The 15,286-nt window shown below is 42.5% G+C and overlaps 1 protein-coding gene across 5 annotated transcripts in view; it reads left to right on the top strand.

The window, feature by feature from the left end:
- Positions 1–15,286, top strand: part of LOC110526605 (regulator of microtubule dynamics protein 2) — a 71,706-nt gene that overhangs the window by 37,041 nt on the left and 19,379 nt on the right. For all 5 annotated transcript variants that reach the window (XM_021607715.2, XM_021607750.2, XM_021607723.2 and 2 more), the window contains exon 5: positions 373–433. In XM_021607715.2, coding sequence (XP_021463390.1) covers positions 373–433 — 61 coding nt within the window. The remainder of the gene's footprint in view (positions 1–372; positions 434–15,286) is intronic.

Below are 15,286 nucleotides of genomic sequence, written 5' to 3'. Positions count from 1 at the left end.
GGTTTGGAAACACAGACGGAAACAGGGCGATGCAGTGTTGGCTATTTTAAAGCAACAAAGACATCAAGTTTATGGCCCTGTTGTATTATCTTTCATATCACTGTTGATTTTTATTTGTTAATCATCTCATGCCCAGTCTCTTCTCGCGTTTTGTGTGGCGTCTTTTTTGGTTTTTCGTGTGATGTGTGTTATTGAATGATGTCCTTGTTATCTGTGTGGGTCTGTTGAATCTCCTCTTCTATTAAATGTAGGTACATTCCTATATGTTTGTGTATACTGTATGATGTGAACAAACGTGCCAGTAGTGTGTATACTGAGCTCGCGTTTCAGTGCAGTAGCTCTATTCATGTCCTCCCTCTTCACTCCCCTCAGGGAAGAAAGTTGGAGAGGAAGCCGTGAAGATGGACCCTATGTGTGCCGAAAGTCATCAGTGGTGAGTATTTTTTGCTAATAGCCATAGGTTACACATACATCCTCTTAAACCTATGTTGCAGTCCTAGTTGGGCAACTCAATTAGTTTGTAGCCATTCGGTTATGTCATTTATGGCTAGGTGCCATGTCCGTCTAGCCACTTAAATGCCAAAGAGTGAACATTTTTACCTCTCCTTGGATGTCCGCTCCACTGACTCCATGCGTAGTTGTTGCCTCAATGTTGTATCCGTATGAGGACACAGACTACCAGGCCCTCACTTCCTCCCAACACCCATCCATGACCACATTGGCTGTGTGGTGTGTACTGTGCACACACACCCACCCTTGCAGAAATGGGTAAACGGAGGCTAGTGTCACGATCTATTTGAAGCATGGTTCGTGAAGTAGCCTAAGTGTTTGTGTGTGTCTTCCTTCTCCCTTGAACAACTGTGTGTCCCTGGAACTTTATCCAAATAAAATGTTATTTGTCACATGCTTCGTCAACAACAAGTGTAGACTTAAGGTGTATGCTTTCTTCCCAGCCGAAACGGTTTAGTAGATTTCATGCATATATTATGACAACGTTTAGATTATACATTTTTTTTGGGACTTCGGAGATGTTCGGGCACACTACATTTTTTTTCTGGAGGCAAGCTGAAGTTCGGAGCCGAAGTCTACGCCCCTTCGTCGGTGATTGGCCAACAGTAGGGATTCTTCATTAAAGTCTTTGTTGTCGTTCAACAAGAGACAACTCGTTTGCATGCACATTTTTTCATTTGAAAAATATTTGGCCAAACATCTTATAATATAGTTCATGTAAAATTGTGCAACTAAGATTGCTTTGGCAAAAACGTCAAAATGAGCGACAGATTTCTTTGGTTATCTTAGATTACTTCAGACTTTTGAGGAAGTGTATACTGGCTGTGGCATCTCAAAATGGACAAACGGTACTATTGCTACTTTTTTCAAGCGAAGGTTTCAGCTAGCCGTGGAAATCCTTACTTACTGCAGCGAGAAGAAAATGAAAATAATTTTTACAAAAATAACATGAGGAATAAATAACCAATGAGTGGTCAGCAGGATATATTATAAACAGGAGCAGCATATGTGATGCGTTAAAAGAGCAAAAAGGGTCAATGCAGAACGTTCAGGTAACTATTGGTTTGCTAATGAACTATTTAGCAGTCTTAGAAGCTGTTCAGGGTCCTGTTGGTTCCGGACTTGGTGTATCGGTACCTCTTACCGTGCGGTAGCAGACGGAACAATCTATGACTTGGGTGGCTGGAGTCTTTGACAATTTTTAAGGCCTTCCTCTGACACCGCCTGGTATATTTTTTTATTTTATTTATTTCACCTTTATTTAACCAGGTAGGCAAGTTGAGAACAAGTTCTCATTTACAATTGCGACCTGGCCAAGATAAAGCAAAGCAGTTCGACAGATACAACGACACAGAGTTACACATGGAGTAAAACAAACATACAGTCAATAATACAGTATAAACAAGTCTATATACAATGTGAGCAAATGAGGTGAGAAGGGAGGTAAAGGCAAAAAAGGCCATGGTGGCAAGGTAAATACAATATAGCAAGTAAAACACTGGAATGGTAGTTTTGCAATGGAAGAATGTGCAAAGTAGAAATAAAAATAATGGGGTGCAAAGGAGCAAAATAAATAAATTAATTAAATACAGTTGGGAAAGAGGTAGTTGTTTGGGCTAAATTATAGGTGGGCTATGTACAGGTGCAGTAATATGTGAGCTGCTCTGACAGTTGGTGCTTAAAGCTAGTGAGGGAGATAAGTGTTTCCAGTTTCAGAGATTTTTGTAGTTCGTTCCAGTCATTGGCAGCAGAGAACTGGAAAGAGAGGCGGCCAAAGAAAGAATTGGTTTTGGGGGTGACTAGAGAGATATACCTGCTGGAGCGTGTGCTACAGGTGGGAGATGCTATGGTGACCAGCGAGCTGAGATAAGGGGGGACTTTACCTAGCAGGGTCTTGTAGATGACATGGAGCCAGTGGGTTTGGCGACGAGTATGAAGCGAGGGCCAGCCAACGAGAGCGTACAGGTCGCAATGGTGGGTAGTATATGGGGCTTTGGTGACAAAACGGATTGCACTGTGATAGACTGCATCCAATTTGTTGAGTAGGGTATTGGAGGCTATTTTGTAAATGACATCGCCAAAGTCGAGGATTGGTAGGATGGTCAGTTTTACAAGGGTATGTTTGGCAGCATGAGTGAAGGATGCTTTGTTGCGAAATAGGAAGCCAATTCTAGATTTAACTTTGGATTGGAGATGTTTGATATGGGTCTGGAAGGAGAGTTTACAGTCTAACCAGACATCTAAGTATTTGTAGTTGTCCACGTATTCTAAGTCAGAGCCGTCCAGAGTAGTGATGTTGGACAGGCGGGTAGGTGCAGGTAGCGATCGGTTGAAGAGCATGCATTTAGTTTTACTTGTATTTAAGAGCAATTGGAGGCCACGGAAGGAGAGTTGTATGGCATTGAAGCTTGCCTGGAGGGTTGTTAACACAGTGTCCAAAGAAGGGCCGGAAGTATACAGAATGGTGTCGTCTGCATAGAGGTGGATCAGAGACTCACCAGCAGCAAGAGCGACCTCATTGATGTATACAGAGAAGAGAGTCGGTCCAAGAATTGAACCCTGTGGCACCCCCATAGAGACTGCCAGAGGTCCGGACAACAGACCCTCCGATTTGACACACTGAACTCTATCAGATAAGTAGTTGGTGAACCAGGCGAGGCAATCATTTGAGAAACCAAGGCTGTCGAGTCTGCCGATGAGGATGTCGTGATTGACAGAGTCGAAAGCCTTGGCCAGATCAATGAATACGGCTGCACAGTAATGTTTCTTATCGATGGCGGTTAAGATATCGTTTAGGACCTTGAGCGTGGCTGAGGTGCACCCATGACCAGCTCTGAAACCAGATTGCATAGCAGAGAAGGTATGGTGAGATTCGAAATGGTCGGTAATCTGTTTGTTGACTTGGCTTTCGAAGACCTTAGAAAGGCATGGTAGGATAGATATAGGTCTGTAGCAGTTTGGGTCAAGACTGTCCCCCCCTTTGAAGAGGGGGATGACCGCAGCTGCTTTCCAATCTTTGGGAATCTCAGACGACACGAAAGAGAGGTTGAACAGGCTAGTAATAGGGGTGGCAACAATTTCGGCAGATAATTTTAGAAAGAAAGGGTCCAGATTGTCTAGCCTGGCTGATTTGTAGGGGTCCAGATTTTGCAGCTCTTTCAGAACATCAGCTGAATGGATTTGGGAGAAGGAGAAATGGGGAAGGCTTGGGCGAGTTGCTGTTGGGGGTGCAGTGCTGTTGACAGGGGTAGGAGTAGCCAGGTGGAAAGCATGGCCAGCAGTAGAAAAATGCTTATTGAAATTTTCAATTATGGTGGATTTATCAGTGGTGACAGTGTTTCCTATCTTCAGTGCAGTGGGCAGCTGGGAGGAGGTGTTCTTATTCTCCATGGACTTTACAGTGTCCCAGAACTTTTTTGAGTTAGTGTTGCAAGAAGCAAATTTCTGCTTGAAAAAGCTAGCCTTGACTTTTCTAACTGCCTGTGTATAATGGTTTCTAACTTCCCTGAACAGCTGCATATCACGGGGGCTGTTCGATGCTAATGCAGAACGCCATATGATGTTTTTGTGTTGGTTAAGGGCAGTCAGGTCTGGGGAGAACCAAGGGCTATATCTGTTCCTGGTTCTACATTTCTTGAATGGGGCATGTTTATTTAAGATGGTTAGGAAGGCATTTAAAAAAAATATCCAGGCATCCTCTACTGACGGGATGAGGTCAATATCCTTCCAGGATACCCCGGCCAGGTCGATTAGAAAGGCCTGCTCGCTGAAGTGTTTCAGGGAGCGTTTTACAGTGATGAGAGGAGGTCGTTTGACCGCTGACCCATTACGGATGCAGGCAATGAGGCTGAGATCTTGGTTGAAGACAGCAGAGGTGTATTTAGAGGGGAAGTTGGTTAGGATGATATCTATGAGGGTGCCCGTGTTTAAGGCTTTGGGGAGGTACCTGGTAGGTTCATTGATAATTTGTGTGAGATTGAGGGCATCAAGTTTAGATTGTAGGATGGCTGGGGTGTTAAGCATGTTCCAGTTTAGGTCGCCTAGCAGCACGAGCTCTGAAGATAGATGGGGGGCAATCAGTTCACAAATGGTGTCCAGAGCACAGCTGGGGGCAGAGGGTGGTCTATAGCAGGCGGCAACAGTGAGAGACTTGTTTTTAGAGAGGTGGATTTTTAAAAGTAGAAGTTCAAATTGTTTGGGTACAGACCTGGATAGTAGGACAGAACTCTGCAGGCAATCTTTGCAGTAGATTGCAACACCGTCCCCTTTGGCAGTTCTATCTTGTCTGAAAATGTTGTAGTTTGGAATTAAAATTTCTGAATTTTTGGTGGTCTTCCTAAGCCAGGATTCAGACACAGCTAGAACATCCGGGTTGGCAGAGTGTGCTAAAGCAGTGAATAGAACAAACTTAGGGAGGAGGCTTCTAATGTTAACATGCATGAAACCAAGGCTATTACGGTTACAGAAGTCGTCAAAAGAGAGCGCCTGGGGAATAGGAGTGGAGCTAGACACTGCAGGGCCTGGATACACCTCTACATCGCCAGAGGAACATAGGAGGAGTAGAATAAGGGTGCGGCTAAAAGCAATAAGAATTGGTCGTCTAGAACGTCTGGAACAGAGAGTAAAAGGAGGTTTCTGGGGGCGATAATAGAGGTATAGAGGTCCTGGATGGCAGGTTGACTGTCTGGTGCAATCACAACAACCTGGAACTCAACAGTCAAAACCGTGGAGTGGGTGGTTGACTACAGGAAATGCCCCCCAGTGATGTACTAGGCCATACACAGTACCAGTGGTGGAAGAAGTACCCAATTGTCATCCTTGAGTTAAAGTAAAGATACGTTAATAGAAAATGACTCAAGTGAAAGTCACCCAGTAAAATACTACTTGAAAGTATTTAAAAGTATTTGGTTTAAAAATACTTAAGTATCAAAAGTAAAAGTATGAATCATTTCATATTCCTTATATTAAGCAAACTAGACCGCACAATTTTCTTGTTTTTTAAATTTACAGATGGCAGGGGCACACTCCAACGTTCAGACATATTTACAAACAAAGCATTTGTGTTTAGTGAATCCGCCAGATCCGGTAGTAGGGATGACCAAGGATGTTTTCTTTTATAAGTGTGTGAATTGGACCATTTTCCTGTGTTGCTACTCATTCAAAATGTAACAAGTACGTTTGGGGGTCAGGGAATATGTATGTGGTAAAAAGTACATCATTTGCTTTAGGAATGTAGTGAAATAAATGGTAAAGTTGCCAAAAATAGTGAACTACAAATACAAAAAAACTGCGCATTACCCTCTATAGCGCCATGCAGTTTCCATACCAAGTGGTGATGCAGCCAGTCTGAAAAACAGCTTCTATCTCAAGGTCATCAGACTGTTAAATATCCATAACTAGGCGGCTACCACCTGGTTACTCAACCCTGCACCTTAGAGGCTGCTTCCCTATGTACATAGACATGGAATCACTGGTCACTTTAATAATGTTTACATACTGCTTTACTCATTTCATATGTATATACTGTATTCTACTCTATTTTAGTCAATGCCACTCAAACATTGCTCGTCCTAATATTGAAATATTTCCTAATTCCGTTCTTTTACTTTTAGATGTGTGTTGTGAATTGTTAGATACTACTGCACTGTTGGACATAAGAACACAAGCATTTCGCTACACCTGCAATAACATCTGCTAAATATGTGTATGTGACCAATAAGATTTGACTAACGCATTTTATCCTTGTAACTGTGAATCAAATATAATGATCATGAACGTTGATACTGTAAATGACACGTTTGGAAATATGAAGTGCACATTTGGACTCGAGGGTGTTGGGTTTTGCTTGTATGACGTCAAAGTGGTATTTATTATAATCCTCAACATCTCGTCTTTCAGAACCCATTGACTCCTCTCAATTTTCAGCATTTCCCTCTGTCAACAACAAATGTGCAAAAGTAGCCCAATTAGTGGGAGGGATAGGGGCATCCCGTCATGTGCGGTGCTCAAGTTTTTAAAACGTCTGTCAGTCAAAAACCATGCCGCGCTGTGAAGCGGAGAAACTGAGCTCTGACGGGGCTGTGAGTGGAAAGCCCTATGTTAATTAAGGGCCTGAGACAGAGTGAAAACATGCAGCTTGAGTTGCCTCGGGACAGAAGTTCAGAAGCCTATGGTTTTGGGTGAGTGACAGAGTTGTCCTGCGGTCCCTAGAATAGTGACTCAGGCCTTTTTGCGTTGCAATGTGTGTCCGGAATCTTGTCCTTACAAGCATCTGGGTTTAGAGTGCATTGCAATCCCTGCCAGTTAAAATAGGACAAGGCCAATCATCACAGATTCAGGAAAATATTCCCCAGACAGATTGATTTAAGATTGTGTATGCATGCGTGTCTTCGTTATGCTGCCAAAGCACACCAGGCCATGGCAGGAGATTGTCTGATTTGTATGAGCTAATCTTGATGATAACCTCATTTATGTTGTGTTAACCCCATGCTAGTGAAACTGGTGCACTCTCTGTAGTATTTAATAAAGACTTAAAAATTACATCTTGCAAATGAGGGCCAATTTTGATACAGCTGACATGTTTTGCCACGATAATAATATAGTGATGTGTTTATCTCAACATGCAGTATATTTGGAAAGTTCATACTTTTCATACTCCTTCCCTTTTTCCTCATTTTGTTACGTTACAGCCTTATTTTCTAAAATGTATTAAATAATTTGTTTCCCTCATCAATCTACACACAATACCCCATAATGATAAAGCAAAAACATGTTTTTTGATATTTTTGCGAATGTATAAAAAAAATAAGAAAAACCTTTTATTTACATAAGTATTCAGACCCTTTGCTATGAGACTCAAATTGAGCTCCGATGCATCCTGTTTCCATTGATCAATTGATAAGAGTCCACCTGTGGTTAATTCAATTGTTTGGACATGATTTGCAAAGGCACACACCTGTCTATATACAGTGGGGCAAAAAAGTATTTAGTCAGCCACCAATTGTGCAAGTTCTCCCACTTAAAAAGATGAGAGGCCTGTAATTTTCATCATAGGTACACTTCAACTATGACAGACAAAATGAGAAAAGAAAATCACATTATAGGATTTTTAATGAATTTATTTGCAAATTATGGTGGAAAATAAGTATTTAGTCAATAACAAAAGTTTATCTCAATACTTTGTTATATACCCTTTGTTGGCAATGACAGAGGTCAAACGTTTTCTGTAAGTCTTCACAAGGTTTTCACACACTGTTGCTGGTATTTTGGCCCATTCCTCCATGCAGATCTCTAGAGCAGTGATGTTTTGGGGCTGTTGCTCGGCAACACGGACTTTCAATTCCCTCCAAAGATTTTCTATGGGGTTGAGATCGGGAGACTGGCTAGGCCACTCCAGGACCTTGACATACTTCTTACGAAGCCACTCCTTCGTTGCCCGGGCGGTGTGTTTGGAATCATTGTCATGCTGAAAGACCCAGCCACGTTTCATCTTCAATGCTCTTGCTGATGGAAGGACGTTTTCACTCAAAATCTCACGATACATGGCCCCATTCATTCTTTCCTTTACACGGATCAGTCGTCCTGGTCCCTTTGCAGAAAAGCAGCTCCAAAGCATGATGTTTCCACCCCCATGCTTCACAGTAGGTATGGTGTTCTTTGGATGCAACTCAGCATTCTTTGTCCTCTAAACACAACGAGTTGAGTTTTTATCAAAAAGTTATATTTTGGTTTCATCTAACCATATGACATTCTCCCAATCTTCTTCTGGATCATCCAAATGCTCTCTAGCAAACTTCAGACCTGGCCTGGTCATGTACTGGCTTAAGCAGGGGGACACGTCTGGCACTGCAGGATTTGAGTCCCTGGCGGCGTAGTGTGTTACTGATGGTAGGCTTTGTTACTTTGGTCCCAGCTCTCTGCAGGTCATTCACTAGATCCCCCCGTGTGGTTCTGGGATTTTTGCTCGCCGTTCTTGTGATCATTTTTTGAGATCTTGCGTGGAGCCCCAGATCGAGGGAGATTATCAGTGGTCTTGTATGTCTTCCATTTCCTAATAATTGCACCCACAGTTGATTTCTTCAAACCAAGCTGCTTACCTATTGCAGATTCAGTCTTCCCAGCCTGGTGCAGGTCTACAATTTTGTTTCTGGTGTCCTTTGACAGCTCTTTGGCCTTGGCCATAGTGGAGTTTGGAGTGTGACTGTTTGAGGTTGTGGACAGGTGTCTTTTATACTGATAACAAGTTCAAACAGGTGCCATTAATACAGGTAATGAGTGGAGGACAGAGGAGCCTCTTTAAGAAGAAGTTACAGGTCTGTGAGAGACAGAAATCTTGCTTGTTTGTAGGTGACCAAATACTTATTTTCCACCATAATTTGCAAATAAATTCATTAAAAATCCTACAATGTGATTTTCAGGAATTTTTTTCTCATTTTGTCTGTCATAGTTGAAGTGTACCTATGATGAAAATGACAGGCCTCTCTCATATTTTTAAGTGGGAGAACTTGCACAATTGGTGGCTGACTAAATACTTTTTTGCCCCACTGTATATAAGGTCCCACAGTTGACAGTGCATGTCAGGGCAAAAACCAAGCCATCAGGTAAAGGAATTACCTGTAACTAGGTTACACCCCCAACGTCTGACGTGATCCGTAGACCTCCGAGCCAGGATTGTGTCGAGGCACAGATCTGGGGAAGGGTACCAAAACATTTTTGCAGCATTGAGGGTCCCAAAAAACACTGGCCTCCATAATTCATAAATGGAAGAAGTTTGGAACTACCAAGTCTCATCCTAGAGCTGGCCGCTCGGTCAGGGGGAGAAGGGCCTTCTTCAGGGAGGTGACGAAGAATCTCATGGACAACCATCTCTGCTGCACTCCACCAATCAAGCCTTTATGGTGGAGTGGCCAGACGGAAGTATGTACACTCCTCAGTAAAAGGCAAATGACAGCCCACTTGGAGTTTGCCAAAAGGCACCTAAAGGACTCTGACCATGAGAAACCAGATTTTCTGGTCTGATGAAACCAAGATTGAACTATTTGGCCTGAATGCCAAGCGTCACATGTGGAGGAAACCAGACACTGCTCATCACTCGGCCAATACCATCCCTACGGTGAAGCATGGTGGTGGCAGTATCATGTCTTGGAGATGTTTTTCAGTGGCAGGGACTGGGAGACTAGTCAGGATCAAGGGATAGATGAACGGCGCAAAGTACACAGATCCTTGATAAACCTGCTCCAGAGTGCTCAGGACCTCAGACTTTTCATTTTTTGACAGAGCTGGAAAGCTTTAAGTCAATAAGTATTCAACCCCTTTGCTATGGCAAGTATAAGGACTAAAACATTTGCTTAACAACTTACATAAACATTGGAAGGACTCACCCTGTGTGCAATAATAGTGTTTAACATTATTTTTAAATGACTACCTCATTTCTGTACCCCACACATACAATTATCTGTAAGGTCCCTCAGTCGAGCAGTGAATTTCAACCACAGATTCAACCACAGACCAGGGAGGTTTTACAATGTCTTGCAAAGAAGGCCACCTATTGGTAGATGGGTAAAAAAAATAAAAGCAGACATTGAATATCCCTTTGAGCATGGTGAAGTTATTAAATACACTTTGGATGGTGTATCAATACACCCAGTCACTACAAAGATACAGGTGTCCTTCCTAAATCAGTTGCTGAAGAGGAAGGAAACCGCTCAGGGATTTCACAATGAGGACAATGGTGACTGAGTTTAATGGCTGTAATAGGAGAAAACTGAGGATGAATCAACAACATTGTAGTTACTCCACAGTACTAACCTAATTGACCGAGTGAAAAGGAAGCCTGTACAGAATTTTAAAAAATATTCCAGAACATGCATCCTGTTTGCAATAAAGTAATAATTGCATTGCCACACTTGTTGCAGTAACGTTTTGTACTGAATACAACATGCTGTGTTTGGGACAAATTCAATACAAGACATTACTGAGCACCACACTTCATATTTTCAAACATAGTGGTGGCTGCGTCATGTTATGGCAGGGTCTGTATGGTCCTGGAAAAGTTATGGAATTTGAAAATCTTGTTTTCCAGGTCTTTATGTTTTGGAAAATAATAATATCGCAAAGGTTTTAGAAAAGTCATGGAAATTAGTTGAATCATTTCATATTCATGTAGTTCGTTAAGACAAACTTAAGTATTTTATCAAAAAAGTGAAAATATACATGATCAGAATTAATTTTGGTCGATTTTTGGTTGCGCTAGCTGGTCTCCGTAGCTAGTTCTAGCTTGCTAACAAACCAACTAGCTAGCCATGCCGGGTAAATAAATGTTCCTTCAACAATGCTTGGCTACACATGCCAAAGTAAGACTTGTGACTGGCGAAAGTTCAAAACCCAGCACATGTAAAATGCAACGTGCAGTAAAGATTTTTACATTTCGAACATGGGGAAGGCAGCGGTAACTAGCCACATGAAAGGGGGGGGGGGGACACCTCAGTGCTGTTGCGCGCAAGATGACGAGCTCGACACTGACCCCCATTAATAGCTTCTTCAACCCGGGGTTAGCAGCAGGATCAGCCGCCGTATCCACCACCACCTCTGCTCCCAAGCAAATATCGATAGTGGTAAACAAGAATGAAGTGCTAGCAGCCAAAGTATGGTGGGCCCTGAAAGTGGCGAACTCCCACTATTCTTAAAAGTCATGTGAAGAGGTGAAAACGAAATACATTGGCTCCGAATTCACGTGACATCCCTCTGCTGTCAATATACTTAGCTCCAATTCTTATTTTGCTAAGTACCTGCTGCAACTTTCACTTGGCAGTCCCAATGTCAACTGGAAGGTGTTCAAAATACTACAGAAGAACATGTTGAGAGATGTCAACAAATCACAGATCAACATTGGGTCCTGTGTATTGTACATCCTGCATAACCCATTTCTTGATAGATGCAAAGCCGCTAACTGGGATGTAGAACACACACTCTCGAGTCTTTTGTATGTTTTATGATTTCCCTGCACGTAACGTAGACTTTGTAGGAGCCACAGGTTGTAGCACTAGCGTGCTTCAGTTCTGCGAGCACTGGATAGAAAATGTCAATGTTTCAGGCTGCGGACTGCTGCTATGGCCTCACGGGAAACAGTACGTGGAGATGGTGAGAAAAGGAGAACTACCCAATCCAAAGTGCAAGTCTTTTGACTTCGTGAATGACAGCTGTGCTGCTTTCCCTGTGAAAGTAGGCGTCTTCAATGGCGTTGCCAGACAAATCACCACCTTCCTCACCATGTACAAACCCAAACTGCCCTTCCTGAGTGAGGACATGTTAAAAATGATCAAAGGTAAAGAAATATGGATTATTATTGATAAGTTGACCACAATTTGTATGTGTGTGATACGATTGATACAGTATTTACGGTGCTTTGTCTTCAAAATACATGGGACAGAAAGGATCATTCCTAGTGCTGTTTACTAAAATAAAGTATTAATCAAAGAATCGTCACATTGTGATTTATTTGGGCTGCTTTATGTGTACATTAATGGAATGAAAACAGTGTTAAAATGTCATCTAGAATCCAAGTTTCCTATCCGAGCTTAAACTAAAGAACAATATTCATTAGCTCACAGCTCATGGAACGCTTGTGAAGGAAAACACCTTGAAAGAAGCCACCTCAACACGGAAGCTCCTCCAAGTTCCATTTGAGGACAGCAGTCAGCGCAAGGACAGTTCAATGATTAACACTGGATTTGCACCAGAAACAACCCTCAATCAATTCAAATCTTACAGAAAGATTACAGAGAGGCATGTGCTGGAGATCAAGATGGACTGCAAGAGACTCGTGATCACACTGCTGGAGAAGGTCATGAAGAAGGCTCCAGTGCACCACCATATGGTGAGAAGCATGCAGTGCTTCGAGCCAAGACAGATGGCAATATCCAAACAGCTGTGCGTACCACAGATAAAGAGAATACTGCTTACACTCGTTACTGCTGACCATGTGGGGAGCCCGTGTGCGACGATGTTCTGAGAGAGTTCAGAGAGATTTGTGACGCTGCTGCACTCCAAACCAGCTTCAGAGATTTTGACCCCAAGACAAACCGGGTGGACACACTCCTGCAGGAGACCATGGGATCAAAAGATGCCTTCTCCAGGCTGTGGGATGTTGTTCAGATGCTGTTTGTCCTGTCTCATGGACAGGCTAGTGTTGGAGAGGTGACTCTCAAACTATAAGGAGGTTGTGGTAGAGAATCAGAAGGAGAACACACTGGTGGCTCTGAGGCTCATTGTTGATCACGTCAGAGACGTTGGGGGTGTAACCTAGTTACAGGTAAGCTGTCGTTTTCATGAATTGTTTGTGTGTCTGTTTCAACTGTTTATGCCATGTCTCTTGACGTGGACATTTTCTGTACACAGAGTACGTTTCTGTAAACAGACAGTCATCTACAGATCACCAAAGAGCTGTTGATGTCGGCCGCAGGAGCAAGGCTGAGGTACCATGGGTGCTTGGATGAGCAGAAAAGACTGAAGGAGAGACAAGTCATCGACCTGAAGAGAAAGGGTCTCATTGATGAGCTGGACGACTTGAAGAAGAAGAGGGCCAGGGTGGGAGTGCTCTTGAAAAATCAGTTGAGGAATATGCAGAGAAGGCAGATGCTACAAGCAAACGGACTTGCATCGCAAAATCCATCAGTTTCTGACGCACTGCAAAAGAGAAGGCATCTCTGCTGGAGATTGAAAAACAGATCAAAGAGAAACTTGTAGCAATGAAAAACTAAGCTGCCAAATACTGTTCAGTTTATCTCTGGACATTCAAGAAGAAAAAAGCACTTATGGAGTGTGTGTGTGTTCAGTTTATCAGACTGAAAGTTGTGTGTGTTTTCCAGGGGCATGAGGGTTGTCCTAACCGTGTGTGTGTGTGTGTGTTCCAGGAGCATGAGGTTTTTCATAACCCTGCTGTGTCATCAGCTTTCGTGCGTGTAAAAAATATCTCCTGCACTATCCGGGACAGTCAAAAAAAATGTAATAGTAAGTTAAGTTTAAATGTGAAACATCTTCTTCAGGTTTGCGTGTGTGTTTTTAAATCCAACTGTCAGACCACAAAAAGAAGGAACTTATGTACTTTTTTTTTGTCACCAGTTTTTCCTGTTGTATCTGTTAAGGTATTCCTGTCCACAAATAATTTACAAGTGTTTATTATTTTAATCAAGCTGTAAATAAGCCTTGCATCATTTGACACTCATTGACTAGTGTCAATACCATATTTTGTTTATGAACACATAGAGATGCCACCAATGATTGGTCATAGAAATGTGGTTAAAAGTAATGGAAAAGTCCTGAAATTTCATCTGTCAAAATATGTATGAACCCTGCATTGGTATGCTTGTAATCATTAAAGAATGGGGAGTTTTTCATGATGGAAAATAAACTGAATGGAGCTGAGCACAGTCAAAGTCATAGAGGAAAAACTGCTTCAGTCTGCTTTTTACCAGACACTGGGAGATGAATTCAACTTTCAGTAGGACAATAACCTGAAACACAAGGCCAAATCTAAACTGGAGTTGCTTACCAAGTAGACAGTGAATTCTCCTAAGTGGCCAAGTTAGTTTTTAATTAAATCTGCTTGAAAAGCTATGGCAAGACATGGAAATGGTTGTATAGCAATGAACAATAACCAATTTGACAGAGCTTGAAGAATTTTAGAAGAATAATCGGTATATACAGTTGAAGTTTACATACACCTTAGCCAAATACGTTTAAACTAAGTTTTTCACAATTCCTGACATTTAATCCTAGAAAGAAATTCCCTGTCTTAGGTCAGTTAGGATCACCACTTTATTTTACAAATGTGAAATGTCAGAATAATAGTAGAGAATTTTTTTCCCCTCCTTTATTTAACCAGGTAGGCTAGTTGAGAACAAGTTCTCCTGACATCAGTCAGGAAGTTAAAGCTTGGTCGCAAATGGGTCTTCCAAATGGACAATGACCCCAAGCATACTTCCAAAGTTGTGTCAAAATGGCTTAAGGACAACAAAGTCAGGGTATTGGAGTGGCCATCACAAAGCCCTGACCTCATCCTATAGAAAATGTGTGGGCAGAACTGAAAAAGCATGTGCGAGAAGGAGGCCAACAAACCTGCCTCAGTTACACCAGCTCTGTCCGGAGGAATGGGTCAAAATTCACCCAACTTATTGTGGGAAGCTTGTGGAAGGCTACCCGAAACGTTTGACCCAAGTAAACAATTTAAAGGCAATGCTACCAAAAAGTAATTGAGTGTATGTAAACTTCTGACCCACTGGGAATGTGATGAAAAAAATAGCGAAGTCGGGCACTGATGTTGGGCAATTAGGTCTGGCTCGCAGTCTGCGTTCCAATTCATCCCAACGGTGTTCGATGGGGTTGAGGTCAGGGCTCTGTGCAGGCCAGTCACATTCTTCCACATCGATCTCGACAAGCCATTTCTGTATTGACCTCGCTTTGTGCATGGGGGCATTGTCATGCTGAAACAGGACAGGGCCTGCATCAAACTGTTGCCACAAAGTTGGAAGCACAGAATCGTCTAGAATGTCATTGTACACTATAGAGTTAAGATTTCCCTTCACTGGAGCTAACGGGCCTAGCCTAAACCATGGATAACAGCCGCAGACCATTATTCCTCCTCCACCAAACATTACAGTTGGCACTATGCATTGGGGCAGGAAGCTTGCATCTGCCAAACCCAGATTCGTCTGTAGGACTGCCAGATGGTTAAGTGTGATTCATCACTCCAGAGAACACGTTTCCAGTCCAATGGGGA

This window comes from Oncorhynchus mykiss, chromosome 1 (assembly GCF_013265735.2).
Source record: "Oncorhynchus mykiss isolate Arlee chromosome 1, USDA_OmykA_1.1, whole genome shotgun sequence".
Taxonomy (NCBI): domain Eukaryota; kingdom Metazoa; phylum Chordata; class Actinopteri; order Salmoniformes; family Salmonidae; genus Oncorhynchus; species Oncorhynchus mykiss.
This window is presented reverse-complemented; position numbering and strand designations above follow the sequence as displayed.